Genomic DNA, 22,932 nt, shown 5'->3' on the forward strand with positions numbered 1-22,932 from the left:
CCACGGGGAGCCGTTAGTGAAGTCATACTCCGTTTTACTTATTAAATTCATTATATTTAGTGGTCATTTACCAAATTACTTATTTGAATTAATTAATCTTTTTATTTGAGGTTTTGGTTGAAATGAAAACTGACAAAAAGGAGGGAAAATTCCAAAGGTTGGGATGGGGAGCGTCCTTGTTAATGGAAGTCACGATTGCTCAAGAGGTTAGAGCAGCGGCGTATTGAGCCTTAGGTCGTGGGTTCGAATCCCTCTCGTGACACTACTTTTTTCATTTCAACCAAAACCTTATATAAAACGATTAATTTTTTTTAACGGTATGCTCTTGAGAGATGAAGCAATAACAAACAGATTATTAATTCCATAGATTAGATTTTTTCACTTTCTCGTCATCTACATAGTGTAGTTTATTCATTTTTATTACACACAGTTGTACCACAATAGACCAAAATTTCATCCAAGATGGTTTAAGTAATGTGAAAATAACAACGGACCCAAAAGCATCATCCATATCAGTAATAAATTCTTTTCTTAACCCATCCTTGCATAAACTTATTGAGATACCTTTTTTATTTCCAATTAAACATAATGTTCGCCGCTGTTTTTGTTAATAGACAGATAGAAAGCTAATACTGTACGAACGACCCAACCTTTTTTGTTTAATAGTTTACAGCCAGATCCCTTAAAATATTTTAGGAGGAATCTACCTCTAATTAAAGAACTAGAGAAAATCTGCTTAGAATTAAAGAAAGCCGGATCAACTCTTTTGAGTGAAGTCCTAGTGTGGCGAGTTTGCTAACGAAATCATTATGAACACGTAATTTTATAAAAAATCACCATTTATAAAAACATGTCGGAGCTGTAGGCTTATTCGATAAGGGAATGGAACCACATCTCTACCACTTCTTTTTCTGGCTTGAGCCCTAAACTGTTTCTTCCTGGTGACGCCGTGTCAGTAGTGCTAAGAAGTCTTGATGTCTTATTAACTGGCCGTACCTTTTATTGAAAATGTAGGTTTAAATTTCATCTGCATCGCTCCAAGATCTCTGGTGGGCTTTTTTGTTCATTAAGTCTATCCAGGATATGATTCACTTTGTACACTGTCCTCAAACCAATGTTATCAGATCTCTAGTATCTAGTTCTTCTAGCCGACACATAGTCACCAGCTAAATCGATTCGTTAAAGATCACCTTAATTTGATTTGAAAATTCGTGAATTCCATAGGTTTTGATCAGATGGTGTGCTTAATGACGTCATTAGTACTTCTTTTATATTATTTCATACATCTCTTTTATTTTGTCACTTTTTTAAGTTGATTGATTAACTAGATGATAGAGTGATGCTTGAAAATAATTTCCTCTCAACAGTGAAGTAATCCAAGCATTTCAAATATTGATTTGTTTATTTAGGACGAAAGAATATAACAATATGACCAGAAGAATTATGGAAGGTTTAAATTCCGGTACATTTCCTTTGCCTACAATATGAACGATCCATTCCAGTGTCGTGTCTATGTTAGTAAAGAAAATGGGATTGTTGCGACAAATACGTTCTTTTATCCCTGTAACCACGCCGAAAAACACGTGGTCATCTGAAAATATTGCGGCTTCGTCAAAGTTTGGGCAAAACTCCGTTTGGAAATTGACACACGTGTATCTGTGTTCTTCGCCTTCGTGCTCTGAAAATGTCTGCATGTTAGAAATTAGGTGGCAACTTATAATAAATAATTATTATTCAACTTGTTCTTTCGGTGTAATTTTTGCACACTGCACTGTATTGGTCAACGTTCATCCGAACGAATACCAGGCTCGGATTTTTATTATTAGCTTTGTACCAAGACACCAGGGTTGCAGTTGCAGATTTTCTTTGAGATAACATGGAGTTGAAGAATTGGGATTGTTTGTGGGCCTGTAAAAAATTAAATTTGGTTATTATTTTGAAATTTTACATTTTACTGAATAATTCTGAATATGAATAATATGCTATGAAATAACTTTTTCAATATTGATCTACCCATGTAGATCAATATGCAATAAGTCAAAAAATCAAAATTCAATTTATACAGTTTTATTATGTTCGGCTAATTTTTAACTACCGGCTCTGCTAGATGTAGTTTGACAGATTTTTCCGCTTTGAACTTGAAGTGAAATGGCTAAATGGTAATCTTATTACCTTATTTTTAACCGACGGATCGAAAAGGAAACATTGGACTGATTGCTTAATCTATGATCCAATTAACAATTATAAATGTTAGATTAAGTTAGCAATGGAAAGGAGTGTTTATGCAGAAAAATTATGCTATTCCAAATTCACTCAGCTCTTACCAAACGGCAACTGTCTTATAATAAAAGACAATCAAAGAGCTCTCTTTAAATTAAAGATCATAAAATCAGAAATCGGATAACAAGTTAAAACAGTTAAAATTCCTTGGATTAAGTACAAAGAAAAAGTGCATAATTTGGCAAACGAAGCTGCATCCTAGATGGGCCATGCCCAAAATTAATTATTAGAAAATGCAAAATATAAGAGTGGAAAACTAAGTATTGCAAATCAACCAAAGGTCCTTTTGTGAAATCGCTCCAAACAAACGTAGGTAGGAGTTGATTTCAAAGGTGCGTGCAAATCTAAATGTTGTTAAAATCACGCTATTTGTTTTATAAATTTTACACTCATGGTGGAAACTGTGACGATATAGATTCCATGGAATTCCTAATAATGATCTATCGTAGGGTAAAAAGAGAAAGATTATTTAAGGAATGTTTGATGTTTAGTGACTGTTACTAGATGATTATTTGGAGGCCGTAAAATGCGGTCTGGTGTGTCGTAGGTTTTAGAAAAACATTTTCTTTATCATGCCAATTTCAATAAAGATAAAAACGTTGGCACGATAAAGAAAATGTTTTGCTAAAACCTACTTCACACCAGACCGCATCTCACGACCTCCAAATAATTATACAAGGAAGCGAACCGACACATTACTACTCCCATTCAAATAACAATATTACGTACTCGAAACATCACGGTATTAAAGCAACTGTTTTAGTTTACGAGGAGGATAAAACAAATTTAGAAAGGCCCAATTTGTTTTCCATGCTCTTCGTTCCTGTACACAGCAGTTACAAAGGGTCGTGGGAACCACCCTGGAGGCTTAAGCCAGAAACACACTTACCCGATGCTACACCATGCGACGCTACTCCATGCTACCAGACGCAAATCCAAACTCCGATTTTCCATAAGGTTGTATTACCCCCGTGCACATCTACTCGATGCTATGCCACGCTAACCTACCCGACGCTATGCGATCCCCATTGTCCAGATTTTCGTCGGGTCGCATTGAGTACAGTCGAAGACAAAAGAACCGGACACTCATATTTTTATTCAAACTACATGTATTATTGTCGTTATATTAATTACAACATACTTATTTTAATATAATCCAAATTAACTGTGATGAAAAATTAAATAGTTTTTATTTAAAAAATTAATTTTAATGGTTTGGTAGAAAATTAATCAAAACACCGGAATAGAATTTACTGATGAATGAATTCAAGTAACAATTTATTACATGGTTTTGTTCATAAAATTTAATTAACAATTTATTTCATAGTTTTGCTCGTAAAATTACACCATTTTGTAATGTCGGGTAGCATCAGAACAGGACACTATATTTTTTGTACTTTATTTCAAACTAAGTACGGGTAATTTTGTCGTTATATTAATTGCATGTTGTTTCAATGTAAACCAAATTAAACGAGATCAAAAATGCATAAGTTTTTATAAACATTGTTTAATTTGATGGTTAGGAGTAACTTTATTAACAATTTATTACATGAAAAGATGCATTGCGATTGTGATAGTGATTATTGAGATAAACGCTATGGACTGTACGCGACGTGTGCTTGCGTCGGATAGATGTGCACACCCCACCAAAACATGGCAAGACGTCGGGTAGCATCGGGTAAGTGTGTTCCCGGCTTTAGGGTTGGGTAAGTGATAACAAAGTGTAATAAATTTAGAATAATTAAGACTGTCTTAAAATAATTATAAAAAATTTAGATAATACAATATATTGATAGCTAAATACTTGTAATAAATGTAGGAGCAAGTAGAATAAAGACCCTGGACACAGAGTGTACTGTGGCCAGGAAAAAACACCCACCAAACCGCTCTCAACGGAGATTGAAGCGAAAAAAATCCCAGGAGATCCATTCGTTGTTAAAAACGCAACTATATATTACAATCAATATTTATAATATTTATGGAATTTGTTTACATATTTATTAATATATTATTAATATTATTAAAGGTTGTTACAAAAATTTTTAATATATTAAACTGGTAGGGGACTACCGGTACGTTGATACCTCATAACGTGTTTTAAACTGAATTAGACTTTTGTCTACTGAAATGGTCTTGCCACAACTGGAATTTGACAATAAAGTTGATATTAAAAAAATCTGAAGTTTAGAATTCACAAGATGATATGTGCCTAATGTTGGGGTAGTCTGCTTGCTGTCTGGGCCAGTCTACTGGCTGTGGGTCTTCTGTCAGGCCTGCTGGCAGGATAAAACGGACTCGGAAGGGAGGTAAAAAGGTGCAGGACATGCACATCTTCCACACGTAGTCCCTCCAAGGTTGTATTGTTTCCAATAGGAGGCCTGTAAATAACAGACAGCGGCTGGTCGCTCGGGGTTAACGCCAAATAACTTAATTTTCGTTTTAGTAGGACCGACACGTGCTAATTTTTAATAATGACATGTGAGAATTATTACCTGTGTTGAGCAAGTACACGGAGCGAAGATTGTTTTAGCATATGAATGAATATTCTGATTTTGTAATGTTTCCATTGAATTCACTATTTTTCGTGGTCCGCTTGACCAATTAACATCATTCAATTATTTAAGGTTTTAAGTTGAGATAAAAAAAGTCAGTGTCACGAGCGGGATTCGAACCCACTATCTTCGGCTTGATACGCCGCTGCTCTACCACTTGAGCTATCGTGACTTCGATCCCCTCGGGCACCAACTTCCGATCTCAACCGCACCTTTTGAATTTTCCCTCCTTTTTGCCATTTTTCAAATGTCGTGTAATCTATTTGATTCTTGGCGGCAAGTGAAATGGCCACGGAGAGCTTTAGTGAAGTATACGCCATTTAATTTGGTTGAATTCACTATTTTTCGTGGTGCGCTTGACCAATTCATATAATTCAATTAATTAAAGTTTTAAGTTGGGAAGTTGGTGCCCGAGGGGATCGAAGTCACGATAGGTCAAGTGATAGAGTAGCGGCGTATCAATCCGAAGGTCGTGGGTTCGAATCCCCCTCGTGACACTGACTTTTTTATCTCAACTTAAAACCTTAATTTGTAAAGTTTGTTTGTGTATGTTAAATGTTTCAATAAGTCAATTTCTTCGCAATATAAAAAGAAGACTACTTTTCATTTCAGTTGGTTTCATAAGCAATTGTTCTAAAGATATGCCAAAACTAAAAATACAAAATTACCTCCAATGTAAACGGAATTTTGACAGTGTGCACATATTTTCCTAAATCGAAAGGTCTTTCTGAAACAGCAATTCCTATGTCGTACTTGACCAATTTTCCGTCTTTTTCGCAGTCTGGATGTATAACAAATAACTTGATTTTTCTTATCTGACCCTTTGCTTTTACATTGACGATGGTCGTGATACCAGCGACGAGAATATATCTGTCCGGTACATGCTTGCTCTCCTTGATTGCTTGGGTCGGAGCGATCAAGCAACTGCAAGAGGTCATCGTGTGCCAACGAGTAATCAGAACCCCTACGCAGTTGCGGTTGTCGTCTAACTTGGACATTAGGGATATGAGAGAGGGAATTTCGCCCGGTAACGGTTCATACATTGTCAAATCATCTTGCGCAAATATCGCGTTCGAAAAAACAAGAGTCACATCCAAAAAAATCACAACCGATATGGATTTTATGTTTGAAGGTTTCATTGTGCCAAGTAGTAAACGTATTTCTATAAAAAAAAATTAACTTTAACCACGATTTGATTTATTAAAAAAAAGTATGATTTTACAGATGGTTTCGAATTCATCAAGCTGATAAGGTCTATTTTAGAATGTTCTAATTTTTCGTGAAACCTTTTATTAATTTTGCCGCCAACAACGCACAATTATAAACCATGAAAGAAGGAGTATGCTCATTCCGTGGAGATATATTTGACCATATTGCCACATTGGATAAAAATGGGTGTTAACTCTCAGGAATAAAAATAATTATGCTTATTGTACCCCTTGTAGATTAATTGAACCCCTCACCGAATACTTACCCTTTAGGTATTGTCCATCTAGTAGGTAAGTCATACTTTTTTAACAACTTTATTGGCCGTAAGAAAAGCATTACAATTCGTCAAATTTAAGAAAACAAGTCATTCAAATATTCATGAAACATAGTGTAGTTCCCGGTAGTTCAAAATGGAAAAATCGGGAAAAAACATGCTTTAACGAAGTTTTTTAGACTTTTGATATTTCCATAGTTTTATAACGTTTTTGTAGATATTTTGACCAAATTTCAACCAGATTGATACATGAGATCATGTTGAACTTGTCGACAAGCTACATTCGCTAACTCGCAACTCTCAACTCTCGATTCATTCGGTAGATTTTTTTTTTTTTTTGCCTAACCTTTCGGCATTAGCCATATACCTATTTCCCCGTGAGACAGACGGAGTGCCACCGTACCCGAGGATAACCGCCCCCGGCCCAGCGACCCCCATCCAATCTCAGCTGCTATTTTTTCTCTTCTTTAAATGTCCAGATCGTTGCTGGTCATAATATTGTATACGGCATCTAAAAATCCAAATCGCCTAATCTCAGAACATGGACTATGATAGTTGGAAGTGGGACTCTTTTCGATATTAAAGTTGCATAAAGCCTCTCTCTACCTATGGAGCAAAGCGCGCATGCGAGTAGAATGTGGTCTGCGTCGGCTCTGCTGGAGCCATCACACTCACAACATTCGCTATTTTTCACTCCTATCTTAAAGAGGTGTTGGGGTAGTCTGTTATGATTAAGACGCAATCTGCATATGGAAGTGAAGAATCTCCCAGGTCTGTTTATGCTATTACACCACGGTTTTAGTTGGAGGGACGATTGTATATCTGCATAATATGTGCCTTTGGTTAGTTTGGAATTTTCGTTCTCTTTTTGCCACTTTTTTTTATGACGTGTCTAGTATAATAGCGAATGTCCTGAGATGATATTTCATGAAGCTGTTGCCCTGTGACTGTAGCTTCTTTGGCCAAGAGATCCACTTCATTGTTAAAAGGGTTTGTGTCGTGGAGCTTTAACCCGCATCAGATAGACTTTAATGCGGGAACTAGATATATTTATGTCGTGTAATCGTTATTTTATTTCTACGATGATGGGGTCTTCGGGACAGTTGGAGTTTTGAAGGGCAGTGAGGACACTAAGGCTGTCGCCCATTCCGGGACCTGACTTTCTATAAATTTGATTCCCTCTCTGAGTGCAATTGCTTCTTCTGAAAAAAACCGAGCAAATCGAAGGTAGTTTTATAAGGCGCCTGTAATTCGAATCCACGGCAAGCACAGCCGCACCTACACCGTTTGGAGATTTGGATCCATCGGTGTATAAAACTAACGAGTCAGGGCTCTTCCCGGTTAAAAAGCACTCCGGTAGTTCAAAATTGGAAAAAAACATACTTTTACGAAGTTTTTTTTAGACTTTTGATATTCCATTAAATTTATTGTATCATATGTGTTTACTTTATTGTATCTTATGTTTAATGAATTTATGTGCATCATAAAAATTATTTCTATAATCTTTTGTAAAAATAGACTAGATTATGAAAAAAACAATAACAGATTCTTTGTGTTTTGCAAAGTTTACAGTCAGCGTCGTTCAACTATCGTGATGCCTTGACCATAATCACTAGCACTGCTCCCGGAGGGACACGTTTTGGTTAACCAGGGTCGCTGTAACTTTAGTTGGCTTCCATCGATGGTTGCAACAAACGAATACTGAATCGTAAATCAATTAATAAAAATAAAATTTGATGCTAACCACAAACCACATTAGCTACATGGTACATGTTGCAACAAACAAATAACTTTCACCCTAACAACTTCGAAAGCGTTATTCCCCATGAGTGTTTAAATGTAATTGATGTTGATAGTTTCAATTTACATGCAGGTCGTTTAATTTCCTCCACTGTTTGGTAGACTTAAAAAAAACATTAACAAGATTAATCTTTTTATGTAAGGTTTTGGTCGAAATGAAAAAGTTAGTGTTTCGGGAGGGATTCGAACCCACGAAGCCGAAGTTCGCGGGTTCGAATCCCGCTCGTGACACTAACTTTTTCATTTCGACCAAAACCTTACTTACAAAGATTAATTAATTGAAATAAGTGATTTTGACAATAGACCAATAAATATAAGGGAATTAACAAAGGTTATGTATTAACAGTATTATGTGCATTAACAGATTGCCTCCAATCACATATGTAAATTATTTATTGAATTTAAAATAAAACAATAAACAATATAATACATAAAAATTTATCGAAAGATGAGTATTTATGTAAAAACTAATGAATAGTAACTATTTAAATAGTGCAATGACATTTTCAAACGTCAATTTTTTATCTATGTTCATTGCTTTATATGTGATGATTTTCTTTTCCAACGCAGTGGATACAAACGAGACATGTTTGGTGACAATTTATGAACCGTTACCTGGGGAAATTCCGTCAGTCATTTCCATAATGTCCAGATTATACGAACAGCACCAGTGCATTGGGGTTCTGATTACTCGTTGGCACACGATGACTACTTGCAGCTGCTTGACCATCTCGTCACGCGGAAGAATGCAAAGCAGACTTATATGGGATGATTATATTCTTGTAGCCGGGATTACGACCCTCGTTAATGTAAAAGAAAAAGGGCAGGTGAGAGATGTTAAAGTTTTCATTGTACATCCCGGCTGTGCCAAAGATGGCAATCTGATCAAATACGACATCGGGTTTGCAGTTTCAGTAAACCCTTTTGATCTGGGGAAATATGTGCACACTGCCATTATTCCATTTGCGAAAGAGGTAATACTCCATTGTTTGTAGAAAACAGCTTTACGTTAATTTTGAATATTTTTAAAGGGCCAGAATCCTCCAGATTTTTTAAGTATGTTAGCACCAAGAGGAAATTATATAACGGCATCACTAGTCTCCTGGTCCAAAGCATCTAACACAAAAAGCCAAAGAATGTTAGTCGTCCGCATGGCCATCAATTCTGTTCAAGAGTTGAGATTCAACCGAGTCCACACAGGTGGAACAGAATATTTATATAGTAAATGAAAATACTAAATTCTAACATGCGACATTTACAGACAACCAAAAATTCCACCATTTTTACACATGTCTAACTTTTAAAACAAAGTTTTGCCCAACGTTTGACGAGGCGGCAGTTCTGTCAGACGACAACGAAATTTTGGGCGTGATTACCGGCTTAAAAGATCACTGTAATAGCAAGCTCGCTTGCTTCACTAGAATAGATAGCATGTTGGGATGGATAGAACACGTTTTAAGCAACGGAAATGTTGGAAAATTTAATGCTCCAATAACCCTTATTATTTTATCATTATTATATCCGTTACAGTCTGTTCTTTGATAATGAAATACAACTATAACTATTTACTATCACTTCTAATGATTTGCATGTGATGATCTATAACTATTTGTAATTTAATATTTATTGTTGTATTTTACATGAGATAAACAAGAGACATTGTAATGATGTTACAAAAGCATCATGTAAATTGGTCGTTACTGATCAATTGGTCTGCCTATCCTCGCTGGTTTTGTCTGTCAGAACGTTTTGGCTTATCATCTTCAATGCTAGGCCACCTTTCACGCACCATATACAAAACATTTGCCTTCTCAACAATCACTTAAACTCGGCAATGTAGATGGACGAAGGCCGAAACTCGCCTGGCAAACCAAGCCAGCGAGGATATGTATACCAAAATGATGGGTAAAGACCAAATTGCACCTCACCATCCCTGGACTGCAGACTGGAGAAATCTCCCACAGTATCGAGTGTGATTCTCTGGATGAGAGCGATCTGTGAAAAAAATGCGCAATTTAAACTAATCGTTTTAATAAGAAATTTCCCAACGTACATGTATTTTTAGTTTATGATAAATCAGTCTATCTATTTTGTTAGGTAGCCTACTTTGCCAAGTCGCTCGGTCACAAATTATGTATTGTATTTGAATTCCTTTTTGTGTTATTGCAAAAGTAGGATAAAATATTTGTTAAGCACGTAGAAAAGCTGATATTTGTTTTCGTACCCCAAAACATCCCACAAATTATTTTCACTTTCCAATTGCCTCCGATTATTTCCGAAAATCCCAAAACCATGATCACATTAAAACGACTCAACAGATCCTCTATAAAACCTATGGTTAACTTGTAATGGTAAAAATCAAGTATCTGCAAATAGATTAGAACCGGATATAAGAAATAAAACGTTTGAAAACTTCGTTGATTTCCCCCTAAATTTTTTACTTATAACATAAAATCTAAGATATTGACATAGCCTGAAGAAAATTACTTTCAGCTTAACTTCTTAACGATTGTAGTAAATACGTTAAATTTATATCAAATTATAAACGATTTTCATGTAGAAAATCGTAGAATTAATAAAATGCCTCAGGCTAATACCGCTCAAAGAGTTTATTTTTCATAGCAGTAAATATTTTTATATTTAGCGGACATAAAACATTTTTTTTCCTACTTAACTGGAATTGATTTTTGGTTTTGCAATTTGCGAAATGCATGCACAATAAGACAGAAAGCAATGTTAATCATTGTTGCCTTGACTTTCAGGACTCATTGAGAAAAACGCAATTTGAATTTGAATATTTTTCGACCTAAAAGCTAAAACAGCTTTATTCAAATCAGATATCCGAACGGTCTTGTTAGCGGGGTACCATTTAGTTCCATACTCTTCATCAATTTTGAGCAAGATTGGAAAATCCTCGCTATGGTTAATTTCCCAACACTCGACATAATTAATTAATCGAATTATTTTTACATGAAATTAATGCAAAATAATCCAATTTTTGGCTATAATAACTCAACACGATTAACTAATAACTTAATCAAATTATTTCTTAAGCATTGAATATTCTGTTGTCTGTTCCACATCCCATTTTTCAGCTTACAATATTTTGCAAGGAAGTTATTATACGATAAAATTCTCTCTTTTAATAAAAATATTAATTCCATTGTATTTATTGGTCTATTTATGTAAGGTTTTGGTTGAAATGAAAAAGTTAGTGCCACACGCGGGATTCGAACCCACGACTTTCGACTAAATACGCCGCTGCTCTACCACTTGAGCTATCGTGACTTCGATCCACTCGGACACCAACTCCCCATCTCAACCTACAATCTTTCGTATTTTCCCTCCTTTTTGCCATTTTTCAAATGACATGTAACCAGGATTCGATTCTGGGCGACACATGAAGTGGTCCCGGGGAGCTGTTAGTGGAGGTATGCTTCGTTTTACTTATTAAATCCATTATATTTAGTGGTCTATTGACCAAATTACTTATTTCAATTAATGAATCTTTTTATGTAAGGTTTTGGTTGAAATGAAAAATGATAAAAAGGAGGGAAAAATTCGAAAGATTGTAGGTTGAGATGGGGAGTTGGTGTCCGAGTGGATCGAAGTCACGATAGCTCAAGTGGTTAGAGCAGCGGCGTATTCAGCCAAAATTCGTGGGTTCAAATCACGCTCGTGATACTTTTTCATTTCAACCAAAACCTTACATAAAAAGATTAATTAATTGAAAGAAATAATATTAATGTTTTAATTTGGCCGTAGAAGATATTAAAGAAAATTATTATAATTAAATTTATTATTTTACTATTTACAAAGATCTAATCCCATTTTAAACTGTGGATATTGGCTATGGCTTATAGTAAAATATCCTGTAAAATGCCCTACTTTTAAGATAGTTGATTCCTTAGGCATGGGCATCGCCTTTCCAAAGCGGCTGCTTTTCAGGCTAATGCTTTGCAGTCATATAGGGCATTTTCCGATGTCTCTGCTTTTCTTGTCATAACAGAGTTCGTGCATGTTTAGTTTTTCAATTTTTTTCTTAATTTTTGCCTAAGGGAGAAAGATAAATAATTGTTTTCCTGGTTGTGAAGTGGAGGAAGTTCTTTGATTGTTTGCACTCTATGAATTGAAGGGGTGAAATAATTACTTTAATTTGTTCAGGTCTGTTTTTAGCATTTGGGCCTACTAACTTGGGGTTCTGGTTAAAAAGATATGAGTTTTTCTAATTTGTCAGCCTGTTTGTTTAATCCCCTTGTTTTCTGTCATTCACATAGTTACCAGATTTTTTTACCAAGAGTTAGGATTGCCATGGAGCACCTAATAGAAATATCTATTTGTTGAAAAATCTTTGATGTTTATATATAATATGTATATACATATTTTTTATAATCATTACTTTTTAGACCACTTCCCAATACTAAATTATTTTTCCTAGCAGAGTTTTCTAGTTTCAAATTTGAACTAATTAAGTTCGTTTTTTAACGGATGTATTTTGAAAATTCCATGTGGTTTTTATCAATTATTGTTTGTCAATATTGTTCTGTCTCAAAACAGCGGTTTTTGGAAATTATTCAATTTTACTACATATGATACATTTTAATTGTTAACAAAGCATAAGAAGTGACGTGCATATCTATTATGTAACAAAAAATTCATTTTCAGTTAAAATTGCCTACGATATCAGAATAGAAGAAGACAAACGCAATCATCATGTGAGAATAACTAGAAGAAGTTTTATTTTTTGTTATTCATTATGTACCATGAAAAAAGTGAGATTGAATAGTTCAAAGATAGAAAATGAATAGTAATGTCGGCGATACAAATATTTCCAAGTGCGTTCTGAAATAGCAAATTCGACGCCGCACTTGATCAGTATGCCATCTCTGCCTAAGTCTGGACGTAGGGCGAAAAAATTATTTTCTACACTTTGAAGGTTGGAGTGATACCAACGACGAGAAGAAAATTGTCCTGAGTAAGCCTGCTTGGCTACGGCGGGAAGATTAAGCAGCTGCAAGAGGTCATCGTGTGCCAACGAGTAATCAGATCCCCTATGCCGTTGTAGTCCCCGGCTAATTTGGACATTAGGGAGATAAGAGACTGAATTTCCCCTCATAACGGACTTGTCACATCTTGCGTAAACCTCGGTTTAGAGAAGAAAGGCATCACAATCGAAATAATTAAAACCAATGGAACTTTTGTTGAAAACCACTAATAATGAAATGATTCGTTTTTCCACAATCCATTCTTTATTCAAATAAAACATTTGCAAACAAATTTCTAACACGGTATATTTTTTATTATGACTAATTATTACTTCAGAGTGTTAAGGCCCATCCCTTTACTGCTCCATTTCTGAATCTCATCTAGCTCTCTTTGGAGACTTCTGTAAGCATTTTCATATGATCCTTCTCTCTACTGGATGGATGTATGTGTCGTCGGTAAGGAGAGATATTATTAGTTGGTTAGAACAAGGCGTGGACATAAATGAAAAAGAACAAGGCGCTGACACACGGAATGGTTTTGACCGAAGCGTTTACCGCTTCGGTTTTGCTAGGTTGTGTCACATGCTGCGGTATGATGTGCGTTTTGGCCGAAGCGGTTTTGTTTTCTCTCAGTTATTAAATGTATCCTACAGCAGTGCATATAAGCATTGAACGTCGCAAGGTGTCATTTTATAGTTTGTACAACAAGTCCTGTTTAATAAATATATTGTTCTGTAACTGTATGTAACTTCCTGTATTAATTACAGCCTTACAGACCATTCCCCCCATGCAGTACTTTTTTTTCTTTGATGAACATTCCATGGAACTGGCTACAATGTGAAATCTCACAGTTATCTACACACTACGTCTCGTTCGGTTTTCTTTTCTCTATGAAGTTTTGAAAAATGTTTAAAAATAAATATTTAAGTTGATTTATATTTAGATGGGATCTCGTGTAGCCGAATAAACGTGTCAGACTCTCAGCTCAGATCCTGCAGTTGTAGTTTCGATTCCCGTTTCGCTCCCCCAACCAAAAAAAAAAAAAAATCAATCCTCTCTGATCAATAAAAGTAAAGTAATTCCTGTTCAGAGTCAAGGAAGGTTTAAACTACTTTTCATTTTTGATACTATAATTTAAAAGGCACAGAGCTGGGATTTGAACGAGGTCCCCTTCCTCCTCCAGATAATATTCAAAACAAAATCTTTATTAAACTAGTTACTACCATGTATCACCGACAGTCATACGCATACTTTGTACCCCGTAAAGCTGCAGAAATCATTTAATTATAGGGTGATGTACTTTCAAGTAGTTGTAAAGTTAAAAGAGGCCCTGGAGGAAGGTGAGTTCGTTTTAAAAACGGGTGTGTTACTGTACAGCACCGTACAATCTGTAAATACTTAGATTTTTACCCCCCCCCCATTTTTAGTGGTGGTTAAGTATCAATATGTAAAGCTCTAGGTGTCAGTAAGTTGAGAATTAGCTAAAATTCTATTATTTATTAATCTTATTGAACTGGCATTGGCCCATTCCCCATGGAGTTCCCATGGACGAAGAGATACTTCTGGTGTCTCTGTAATCTTATTGAACTGGCATTGGCCCATTCCCCATGGAGTTCCCATGGATGAACAGATTCTTCTGGTGTCTCTTTTGTACTATGGTTAGAAGAAGAGAATGGAGAAAAAACACAGGAGAATGTGGGTTCATCCAATTGTCGAGAAGAGAAGCGAAAGAGGGCATTTTAAGAATTTTTTTCAGAGATGAGGAAACACCCTGAAGAATGTTTTAACTTTACCAGGATGTAAATGGGCAGTTTTGACGAGTTACATAATAAAATAAAATGCCGCATTACAAATTTTTTTCTCCACGTCTATTTTTTGCATCTTAAAAGTAAATTAGAAGACTGATAAACAACCCTTCAAGAAAGTGGGGTACGAACAGCTCAAATAAACGCCACATGTGTCAGGGCTGATGCAATACTTGGGTACCACTCACCGCCTGGCGTTTTCAAAACCGACGCGTTGGGTCGTCTCCGCCACCGACCGACTCGGCTTGAAAACCGACAGGCGGGTACGACCGCTACGTCTGTCAGGTTATATGCAACAACAATGAACCACGACGCACCGCCTCGATTTTTCTCACGATAAACGGTTCGGTCAAAACCGCTCCGTGTGTCATCGCCCTTAAACCTATTTCCCTCGTGCAAAGCCAGAAAGTATCTGTTTACACACCGAAATCGTTTGTTCTATTTTATCGAGTAATTCTTTTTAAATACGACTTAACTAGTCGATATGCTTCGATCAAAGGTTTTAATTTACAGCGAGAGAAAACATCCGCCAGTACATGTAATTGTCTACACCAGCAGAACAGCAGAAAGCCGAAAGAGCTTACTTTTTTTTCATAACCTTTCGACATTAGCCATGATCTTCCTCTTCCTTCCTTTAAACTATTAAAACATAATCATACATAATAAATTGCCCCAAGTGATATTATTTTATTGAGTCTAGTCTGACCTGAGGTCCTTAAGACGCCTTGCTGAAGTAGGTTTTCAGGTTTTCTTAATAATTTTTACTCAAAAGAAATTATTAAATTACTTGAGCTTGACCTGCTTATTGTGGGTTGTACAGAAAATATAAAATCTCAAATCTGTTTATATCATGGATTTTTCATACATATATAATGTACTAAGCATATTAGCCAAGGGTAGCGTGAATAAAGAGCCCGAGTCGACGGTGGGCCGATTTTGTAAAATTAAAAAAAAAACTGCCAACGAATTCAAAGATTAAGTTGTTGAAGGTAAGCATGTTCATCTACATATTTTGTATGCTGTATTTTTTCGGAAGAAATGTAATTATTCTGTAACTGTATGTGTCATTTCTACTTTTGGTAGGGAAACTGACAAACTGACAGAATAATAGATAAATTTTCAATCCTTTTTTTTATAACCAGCACACACCAGAAGGGCGCACCCACACAACAACCCCCCAGCATGCCCAGCCCCACAACCCGTCCCCAGCCACAGGGAGTCCCATGTTACACATTGCTCGTTTATATTTTGTTGAGTAGATTAGCTTCATTTAAAAAGTAAAACAGCTTTTTAAGTGTATCTTGATCGTCCCCTAAAAGTTCAGGTAGTGTGTTTGGTAAGGCGTACTTATTTCTGATACTGTCATATAGGTGACATGAAATAAGCATATGTTTCATAGTCACACTCTCATTGCATAAATGACAGATCGGTGGTGGCTGACGAGCCATCAAGTATACCTTGGTGGCTCTACAGTGCCCGATTCTCATCTTAGTTATGATCGCTTCTGCTTTTCTTCTGACTCTAAATGAGGAAGGCCACATTCGAACAGTGGATTTTATTTCCTATTTTATTTAAGGAAGCTTGTTATGTGTGACATCTGACCAAACCTTTTGCCATTGTGTTCATACTTTAATTTCTAACGCGCAATTTAAATCATTCCTTGTGATCTCGCTGATTTTGGTGCCATTTACTGCAGCCTCCGCTAGTTGGTAGCCTAAAATATTCATATGCCCAAGGATCCAAACAAAAATGACACTCTTCCCTCGCTGTGAAAGACACCTCGGTGAATAAAGGGCATCCTGGACCATGAGATTATTTGAGAACGGGTGGTTCAAGGCCTGTAGGGCGGACATCGAATCAGTGCATATGACCAGTGTATTGTTCGAGCAATCAACATTCAGTGATTTAATATTGCCGTCATTTCAGCTGTATAGTTACTTGTTATTGAGTTTAAGGAGAATAAATATCCGAAAATACGTATGTTGCTGAGGGTAGCTTACTCTTGATGGTTAAAAATTCTTGTTTATATATATATAGCTANTAGTCTAGACGCGATCGCACAAGAGTTCTGTATAAACATGTAAGCCCCTTGCGATCAGCACCCCATGAACATGAGCTTACGGCCTTCTTGACATTTAGTGCTTGGGAACACTTGGATTTCAAAGTTTTCAAGTGAGCAGACCAATTTAAATTCTTATCAAAGATAACTCCAAGATAGGGGACTCGATCTACGAGTTTGATTGGGTTATTTGAAATATAGAAAATTGGACAACTACTAGGTCGTCTTTTAGCGAATAGAATTCTTGCTGACTTTTCAATGGATAAAAGATTGATACTTACATAAAAAAAATCATATGCTACAAATGATAATATTCACACAGACCAAAATGTATTTCAAGCACACATTTACATTTCAAGTATATTCAGTTCATCAAATTTTCTTCTATGGCGTAAAGGGAACTGATTTGCTTTTGCATAAGGGCTATTGACGGGACTTGGTACGAAATTCTCAAATAGCATGATTTATGGATGGTGTCATAAATGCCAAAGACGTTGAAACTTCGAAGCGAGCCGACGACAGGAACGCACTTTTTGAGATGACTGAAGAGGACCAAGCCGTTGCTTCATAGACTTTAGTTGGAACTTTTTTACTTAATAAGTACACCATAAGGTGAAACCTAAATTTAACTAAACTTGTGAACATATAATTAAAGAACAATTGACAAGTTTTTAATTTTTTTTTTTTAGTTTAGTTTTATTAAATAAATCTTTTAATTCAATCATGTAAGTCACTTAATACTTAATAACCTTTTCTAATAAACAATTTTTTTTTCAATTTATTTAGTTTCTTCTTTTACAAAATTTGGCATTACCCCACTCTTAAATGAATAAATGTAATCCCAAATTTTCAATATTTTTATTTATTATAAACTACATTAAGTACAATAATACTAAAATGATAAGGTATGAGGAAAGATTAAATTTCCTCACATTTCCTTTGCTTATAACATGCACTATCCATTCCAATACGTAGTCTGCTCTAGTGAAAAGAATTTCACTGTGATTACAAAGCCGACTTTTTAGGCCAGTAACGACGCCAAAAAATACTTGCCCGTCGGAAAATAATGCAGCTTCGTCAAAATTTGGGCAAAATGGTGATTTAAAACTGACAAGGGTGTATTGTGTCTGGTCTTTGTCTCTCTGGTCTGGAAACATCTGCACGTTAGGATTTATTAGTTACGCATTACAAAATTTCTATTCCACCTTTGTGAATACGGAAATATCCACTTTCAATAGAATTTAGAACGACCAAACGAACGATCTTCAGTTTTTGGTTATCTTCATTTTCTCCAGACCAAGAAATAAGGGACGTCGCTAACTGTGTTCTGTGATGTACTGAATAGTTCGCAAACAACATTTGTTTGAAACGGTAAGGTTTGTCGGACTGTGAAAAGTATAATTCTTTTACATTAACTTATCTAGATTACAGGGTGTTGAGCTGAAAATGTGCCACACAGTTTTTTCAAAAACTATTGTACTTAAAAACACACAACTAACGCCAAAGTTTATGTGGATATACTATTAGCGTAAGTTCAGGTTGTAAGTCCTTATACGGGACTCCTGTTACCTATCCATATAAACTAATAACGGTTTTAAAAAAGAAAATAAACCTTTCATTAAATCTAAGGGTGAAATAAAAATCTTTAAGCATTATGGCGTTATGGGAGAGGGTACTATTGTTGTGCAATTTCCAAAGAGGAAAATTTTTATCTATTCTCAATTATAATTGTACAAGGCTGGCTCAACCGTGCGAATAATACTAACCTTACTGTCGTGATCTGACCCGTAGACGCTAAATGTGGAATCAAAAATATTAAGGCAACGTAAATGAACCGAGTTTCCGAGAATCTCTTGCTCATCAAGAGACAGTTCATGTTGCTCCCTGAGAATCTGAACGGCGTAAGTCGTTGACAAACGAAACTTACTTTTGGGAAAAAGCCCACCTAAATACAGATAACGGTTTCTCAATATGTCTAACGTAATTAAAGGGTGTCATCCCTTGGCTCCATAAAAAGAGTGAGTTGTAATGTCACCCCTTATGAGCATTGAGATCAAGTAGGGCGGCAAGAATCTTCGGGTCCCCTGTTCTAATTTTTGGAGGAAACTGGAGTGTTTTCGTATATAATGAACTTATATTTTAATCAATATGATTGTTTATACAAAACATTTAGTGATCAATGAATTTTGTGTTGACTGTTTCGTGAAAATGAATTTATAAGTGTGAATGTGTGTGGTAAAGAGCATCGATGGCGGATTACCAAGTACTCCATCGAACCTCAATTATACTTCTCAATATGTGTAGTTGTTTATAAGATAACCATGTGCTAAGTAACTGTTACTCCATCACACTAATTGAGTGAATGATATATATAAAAGAATGATTGTCTAGATTAAAACTTCTTTGGGTGTAAATCGCCTAGTTGTAAATAGCCCCTGGAGACTTCGGCGGTGGTACAGATAAGAACGAGGTCCTGTATGAATCAATCAATAATTCTTACGATAATCTCGTTATCAACTTATTAGTTTCCAAACCGTTTGCGCTTCATCTCAAAGCTAATAGACGAGAAAAAATGAACTAAATATTGTTCGAAATACTTCCCTTGAGTAGGGAGCGCACTATACTAACTGTATCGTCAAGGTACAACATTCGTATGTTTTGCAGCAAAATTAATCACCAACTAATCATGTATGTGACTTTAGTATAAGCAGTAAATATAAATAAAATTTATGTTTCCTTTTGACTTGTGCAGAATGATGAACGGTAATCATTTCCGATAATTTTGGTCTCCCATTTCTACAAGTATAAAATCTGTACAAAAATGTTTTGAATAAAAAGACAACGTCGGAAGGAGTACTCTACAAAACTACAAAATAATAAAGCTAATGTCAGCACATAGACATCGGCGTTAAGTGTGTCTTTTTTATATGTATGTATAGAGGATTTTGTGAAAAGTGAGTGGGACATTTTCAGCTTTGTATTTTGCAACTCGATTCTATAAAGACGTTAACCAAATAGGTATTACAGTTCATTTCTCGTGTCCATCAAATGTACGCTCCCAGATCATTGATTTCTAAATCATTTCAGACCCCATGCCAATTAGCTTTACAAGAAAATTATTAATTTTTTTCATCTTACCAAACTAATGATTGTATTTTTTTAACAGTTCTTGAAAATTACACATTAATAAATATATACTGCTATCATGTGGTGCTATCAAAAAAAAAAAAAAAAAAAAAAGTAATATTTTTTAGTCGAGATTCAAATTTTTACCTTTTATGAAGAAAAATTATACATGGTACTTCGGGCCCAGTTCAACATCAAAATTTTAAATGCCGTATACATCCTGACACATCATTTTAAAGATTTTTTATGCTGAAAACAATTGGATTTTAAATTGGTCAGAAAATGACAAAGATATGGCAAAACGTTTAAGAAAAAAACCGGCATTTGTTTAGCTATTTTTTAACACATTTCATGTTTGAACTGCCTTGCGTTCAGATGCAAAAATTTACCTTTTTTTTAACCACTCTTCATCAATGCTCTTAGAGATCAGAGACAGTGCAGATGGATTGACAAGTATTTTCTATCTTTTGCCGCAGTTCTTCAACTGAGGTTTGCTTATGATTAAAGTAATCACTGTTTTTTAAATGGCCTCACACAAAATAATCAAGTGGAGTTAAATCGAGTGACCAAGGAGGCCAACAAATAGAGCGATCAGGTCCTATCCACCTATCCCGGAAGTGATGATTTAAATAACATCTCACCTTCAAAGAATTGTTGGGCATCCATCAAGCTCGAGAATTATGCTTTGTCGTTGTTGTAGAGGAACATCATATAATAGTGTTGGTAAAACTGCCCTCAAAAAATGGAACTGAGCACTATTTTCATTATTTTCGTAGGATTATTTACTTCCGAGAAGTCCACACCCAGCGTTGCTCCTGTAAACCGCCTGACGATGACATGAGTACGAATGTTCGGATTTTCCCCCTGTCATCGTTCGAAAATTCCAATGGTTTAGTATGCTATTAGAGGTGAACTTGGATTCATCAGTCCATAGGATGTATGTAAAAACGTATTCTTCGGCCCAAATCGACATTTGTGCAAGAAACTTTAGACACCTGTCACAATCAGATTCTCCAATCCCTGACAAGATAAGAGCGATACAGCTTAAAATTGTAAGTCCGGAATACATTTTTTTTCGCGAACAAACAGTAAAATTTTAGCTCCTCGTCGAAATTACACTGCCGGTCGTTTGCCATAACTTTCTCATTTTTGACTAATTTAAAATTCGATTGGACCATTGTTTTCATCGTAAAAAATTCTTGAAAATGATGCGTCAAATTGTATAGGGTCGTACTAGAATTTTTTAACTGGGCCTGGTGTATCCCCTTCAATTTTTTTCCAAAATATGTAATATTTGAATCTAAAAATATTAAATACGTATTTTTTTTATAGCGTCATTGGTTCAAGAGAAGTTCAGCCGGATCATTAAAAAACACCCAGTATACTAGGAATTGAATGTGTTCGCAAAATATAAATGTTACATCCTAAAAATAGGTAAAAGTAACATAATTCAATAACTGAAATGAAATATTACCTCAACTCTAAATGGCAATTTGGCAGTGTGCACAAATTTCCCAAGATCAAATGGGGTTTCCGAAATAGCAATTCCGAGGTCGTACTTGATGAAATTTCCATATTTTTCGCAGCCTGGATGTACTATCAATAATTTGACTTTTCTGGTCACTCCTTTTCTTTTGGCATTTCTAAGGGTTGTGATCCCAGCGACAATAATCAAATCGTCCAAATTTAACCTGCTTTGTCTGCTGGCTTGTGTCGGAGACGTTAAGCAACTGCAAGAGGTCATCGAGTGCCATCGAGTAATCAGAACCCCTATACAGTAGAATTCTTCTTCTAACTTGGACATCAGGGAGATTAAAAACGGAATTTCGCCCGGTAATGGTTCATATATTGTCACGTAATTGTCATCATTAGCACCGTTAGAAAAGAAAATAATCATATCTAGAGCAATTAGCACTGATAAAGTATTTCTTTGCGCTGAAAGCATTGTTCCAATTGCATAGATACGATTCAATTGCTTCACATTCAGTGCTTTCTACAAATACAGTTTCAATATCGGTATAGAATTGAATATAATTCAACAAACGAAATTTGTTACCACGCACATATGAGAGTGTAATAAAAACAATATGTCAGTGTTTAAGATTTACTACAGTTATTTTATTTATGTTCCATTTCGGTAGCACTTGAATAAATTTAAAAAAATTTTTTTACCGAAGACATGTCATCATCTAGTGTCAAGTTAATAGTTATTGCTATCTGGTGAGAATATAATCCGATATAACGGCTCATAATTTGGTGACAATCTGCAAATAGAAATTTTAAGAGAAATCAAAATGGAAAACAAGATTTTAGGAGTTACACGGTCAAATCCCTGACTTGCATACAAGCGAAAATTATCGAACAACTGTTGCTACTATTGAAGACTTGCTGAACGCCTAGATCATTTCTTTCCCAGGATAATTTGTGGCTTCCCGTGGGAATAGTCTCCCTTTCCACCACACTCCCCAACCATCCCTAACCAGAAAAAAAATATTTCCGGTTCCGGTTGGCCGGTACTCTTCAGCTAAGGTTCAATTTCAATTTTCATATGGATCCTATATTACTACCATAACCCTCATAGGGAAACATCCCCAAGGAATTGATAAAAAAACTAGTCAACTCTAGAGGTGACCAATGATGGACTGACTGATGGTGACTGTTTCCATTCCTTCTTTGACCTTCCATTTCTTATCCTTCTGTCCTGCTTGAGGAACCTGGAATTATCCAAGGTTCATCAGAGACCACCCCTCCGGCAACTGATTAAAACTGCAGGGGGTTACAAGGACCCCAGGGTGGGCTACCAGTTCCACTTTAAAAATAATACTGAACTGTTCGAAGCATA

The 22,932-nt window shown here is 35.7% G+C and overlaps 3 protein-coding genes across 4 annotated transcripts; 1 reads left to right on the forward strand and 2 right to left on the reverse strand.

The window, feature by feature from the left end:
• Window positions 1-1,383: 1,383 nt before the first annotated feature.
• Window positions 1,384-6,034, reverse strand: LOC106669005. Of its 2 annotated transcripts, none has more exons than XM_014398245.1 (3): window positions 5,501-6,034; window positions 1,740-1,908; window positions 1,384-1,678 (listed from the first exon to the last, which is right to left on the reverse strand). In XM_014398245.1, the coding sequence occupies exons 1-3, from the start codon at window positions 5,969-5,971 to the stop codon at window positions 1,386-1,388; spliced, it is 933 nt and encodes a 310-aa protein (XP_014253731.1). In that variant the 5' UTR covers window positions 5,972-6,034; the 3' UTR covers window positions 1,384-1,385. The 2 variants fall into 2 exon arrangements, with proteins under 2 accessions (XP_014253731.1, XP_014253732.1); XM_014398246.1 differs by having other exon boundaries at window positions 1,384-1,688.
• Window positions 6,035-8,576: 2,542 nt separating this feature from the next.
• On the forward strand, window positions 8,577-9,657 carry LOC106668958. Its single transcript, XM_014398181.1, has 3 exons — window positions 8,577-9,089; window positions 9,147-9,315; window positions 9,377-9,657. The coding sequence occupies exons 1-3, from the start codon at window positions 8,586-8,588 to the stop codon at window positions 9,655-9,657; spliced, it is 954 nt and encodes a 317-aa protein (XP_014253667.1). The 5' UTR covers window positions 8,577-8,585.
• A 276-nt stretch (window positions 9,658-9,933) lies between these two features.
• Window positions 9,934-22,148, reverse strand: LOC106668959. Its single transcript, XM_014398183.2, has 4 exons — window positions 21,565-22,148; window positions 18,170-18,350; window positions 17,897-18,111; window positions 9,934-10,110 (listed from the first exon to the last, which is right to left on the reverse strand). Exons 1-4 carry the CDS (start codon window positions 22,033-22,035, stop codon window positions 9,934-9,936), a joined length of 1,044 nt encoding a protein of 347 aa, XP_014253669.1. The 5' UTR covers window positions 22,036-22,148.
• Between the last annotated feature and the right edge of the window lie 784 nt (window positions 22,149-22,932).

The sequence above is a fragment of the Cimex lectularius genome, unplaced genomic scaffold (genome assembly GCF_000648675.2).
Source record: "Cimex lectularius strain Harlan isolate CLEC.00 unplaced genomic scaffold, Clec_2.1 scaffold148, whole genome shotgun sequence".
Lineage (NCBI taxonomy): Eukaryota > Metazoa > Arthropoda > Insecta > Hemiptera > Cimicidae > Cimex > Cimex lectularius.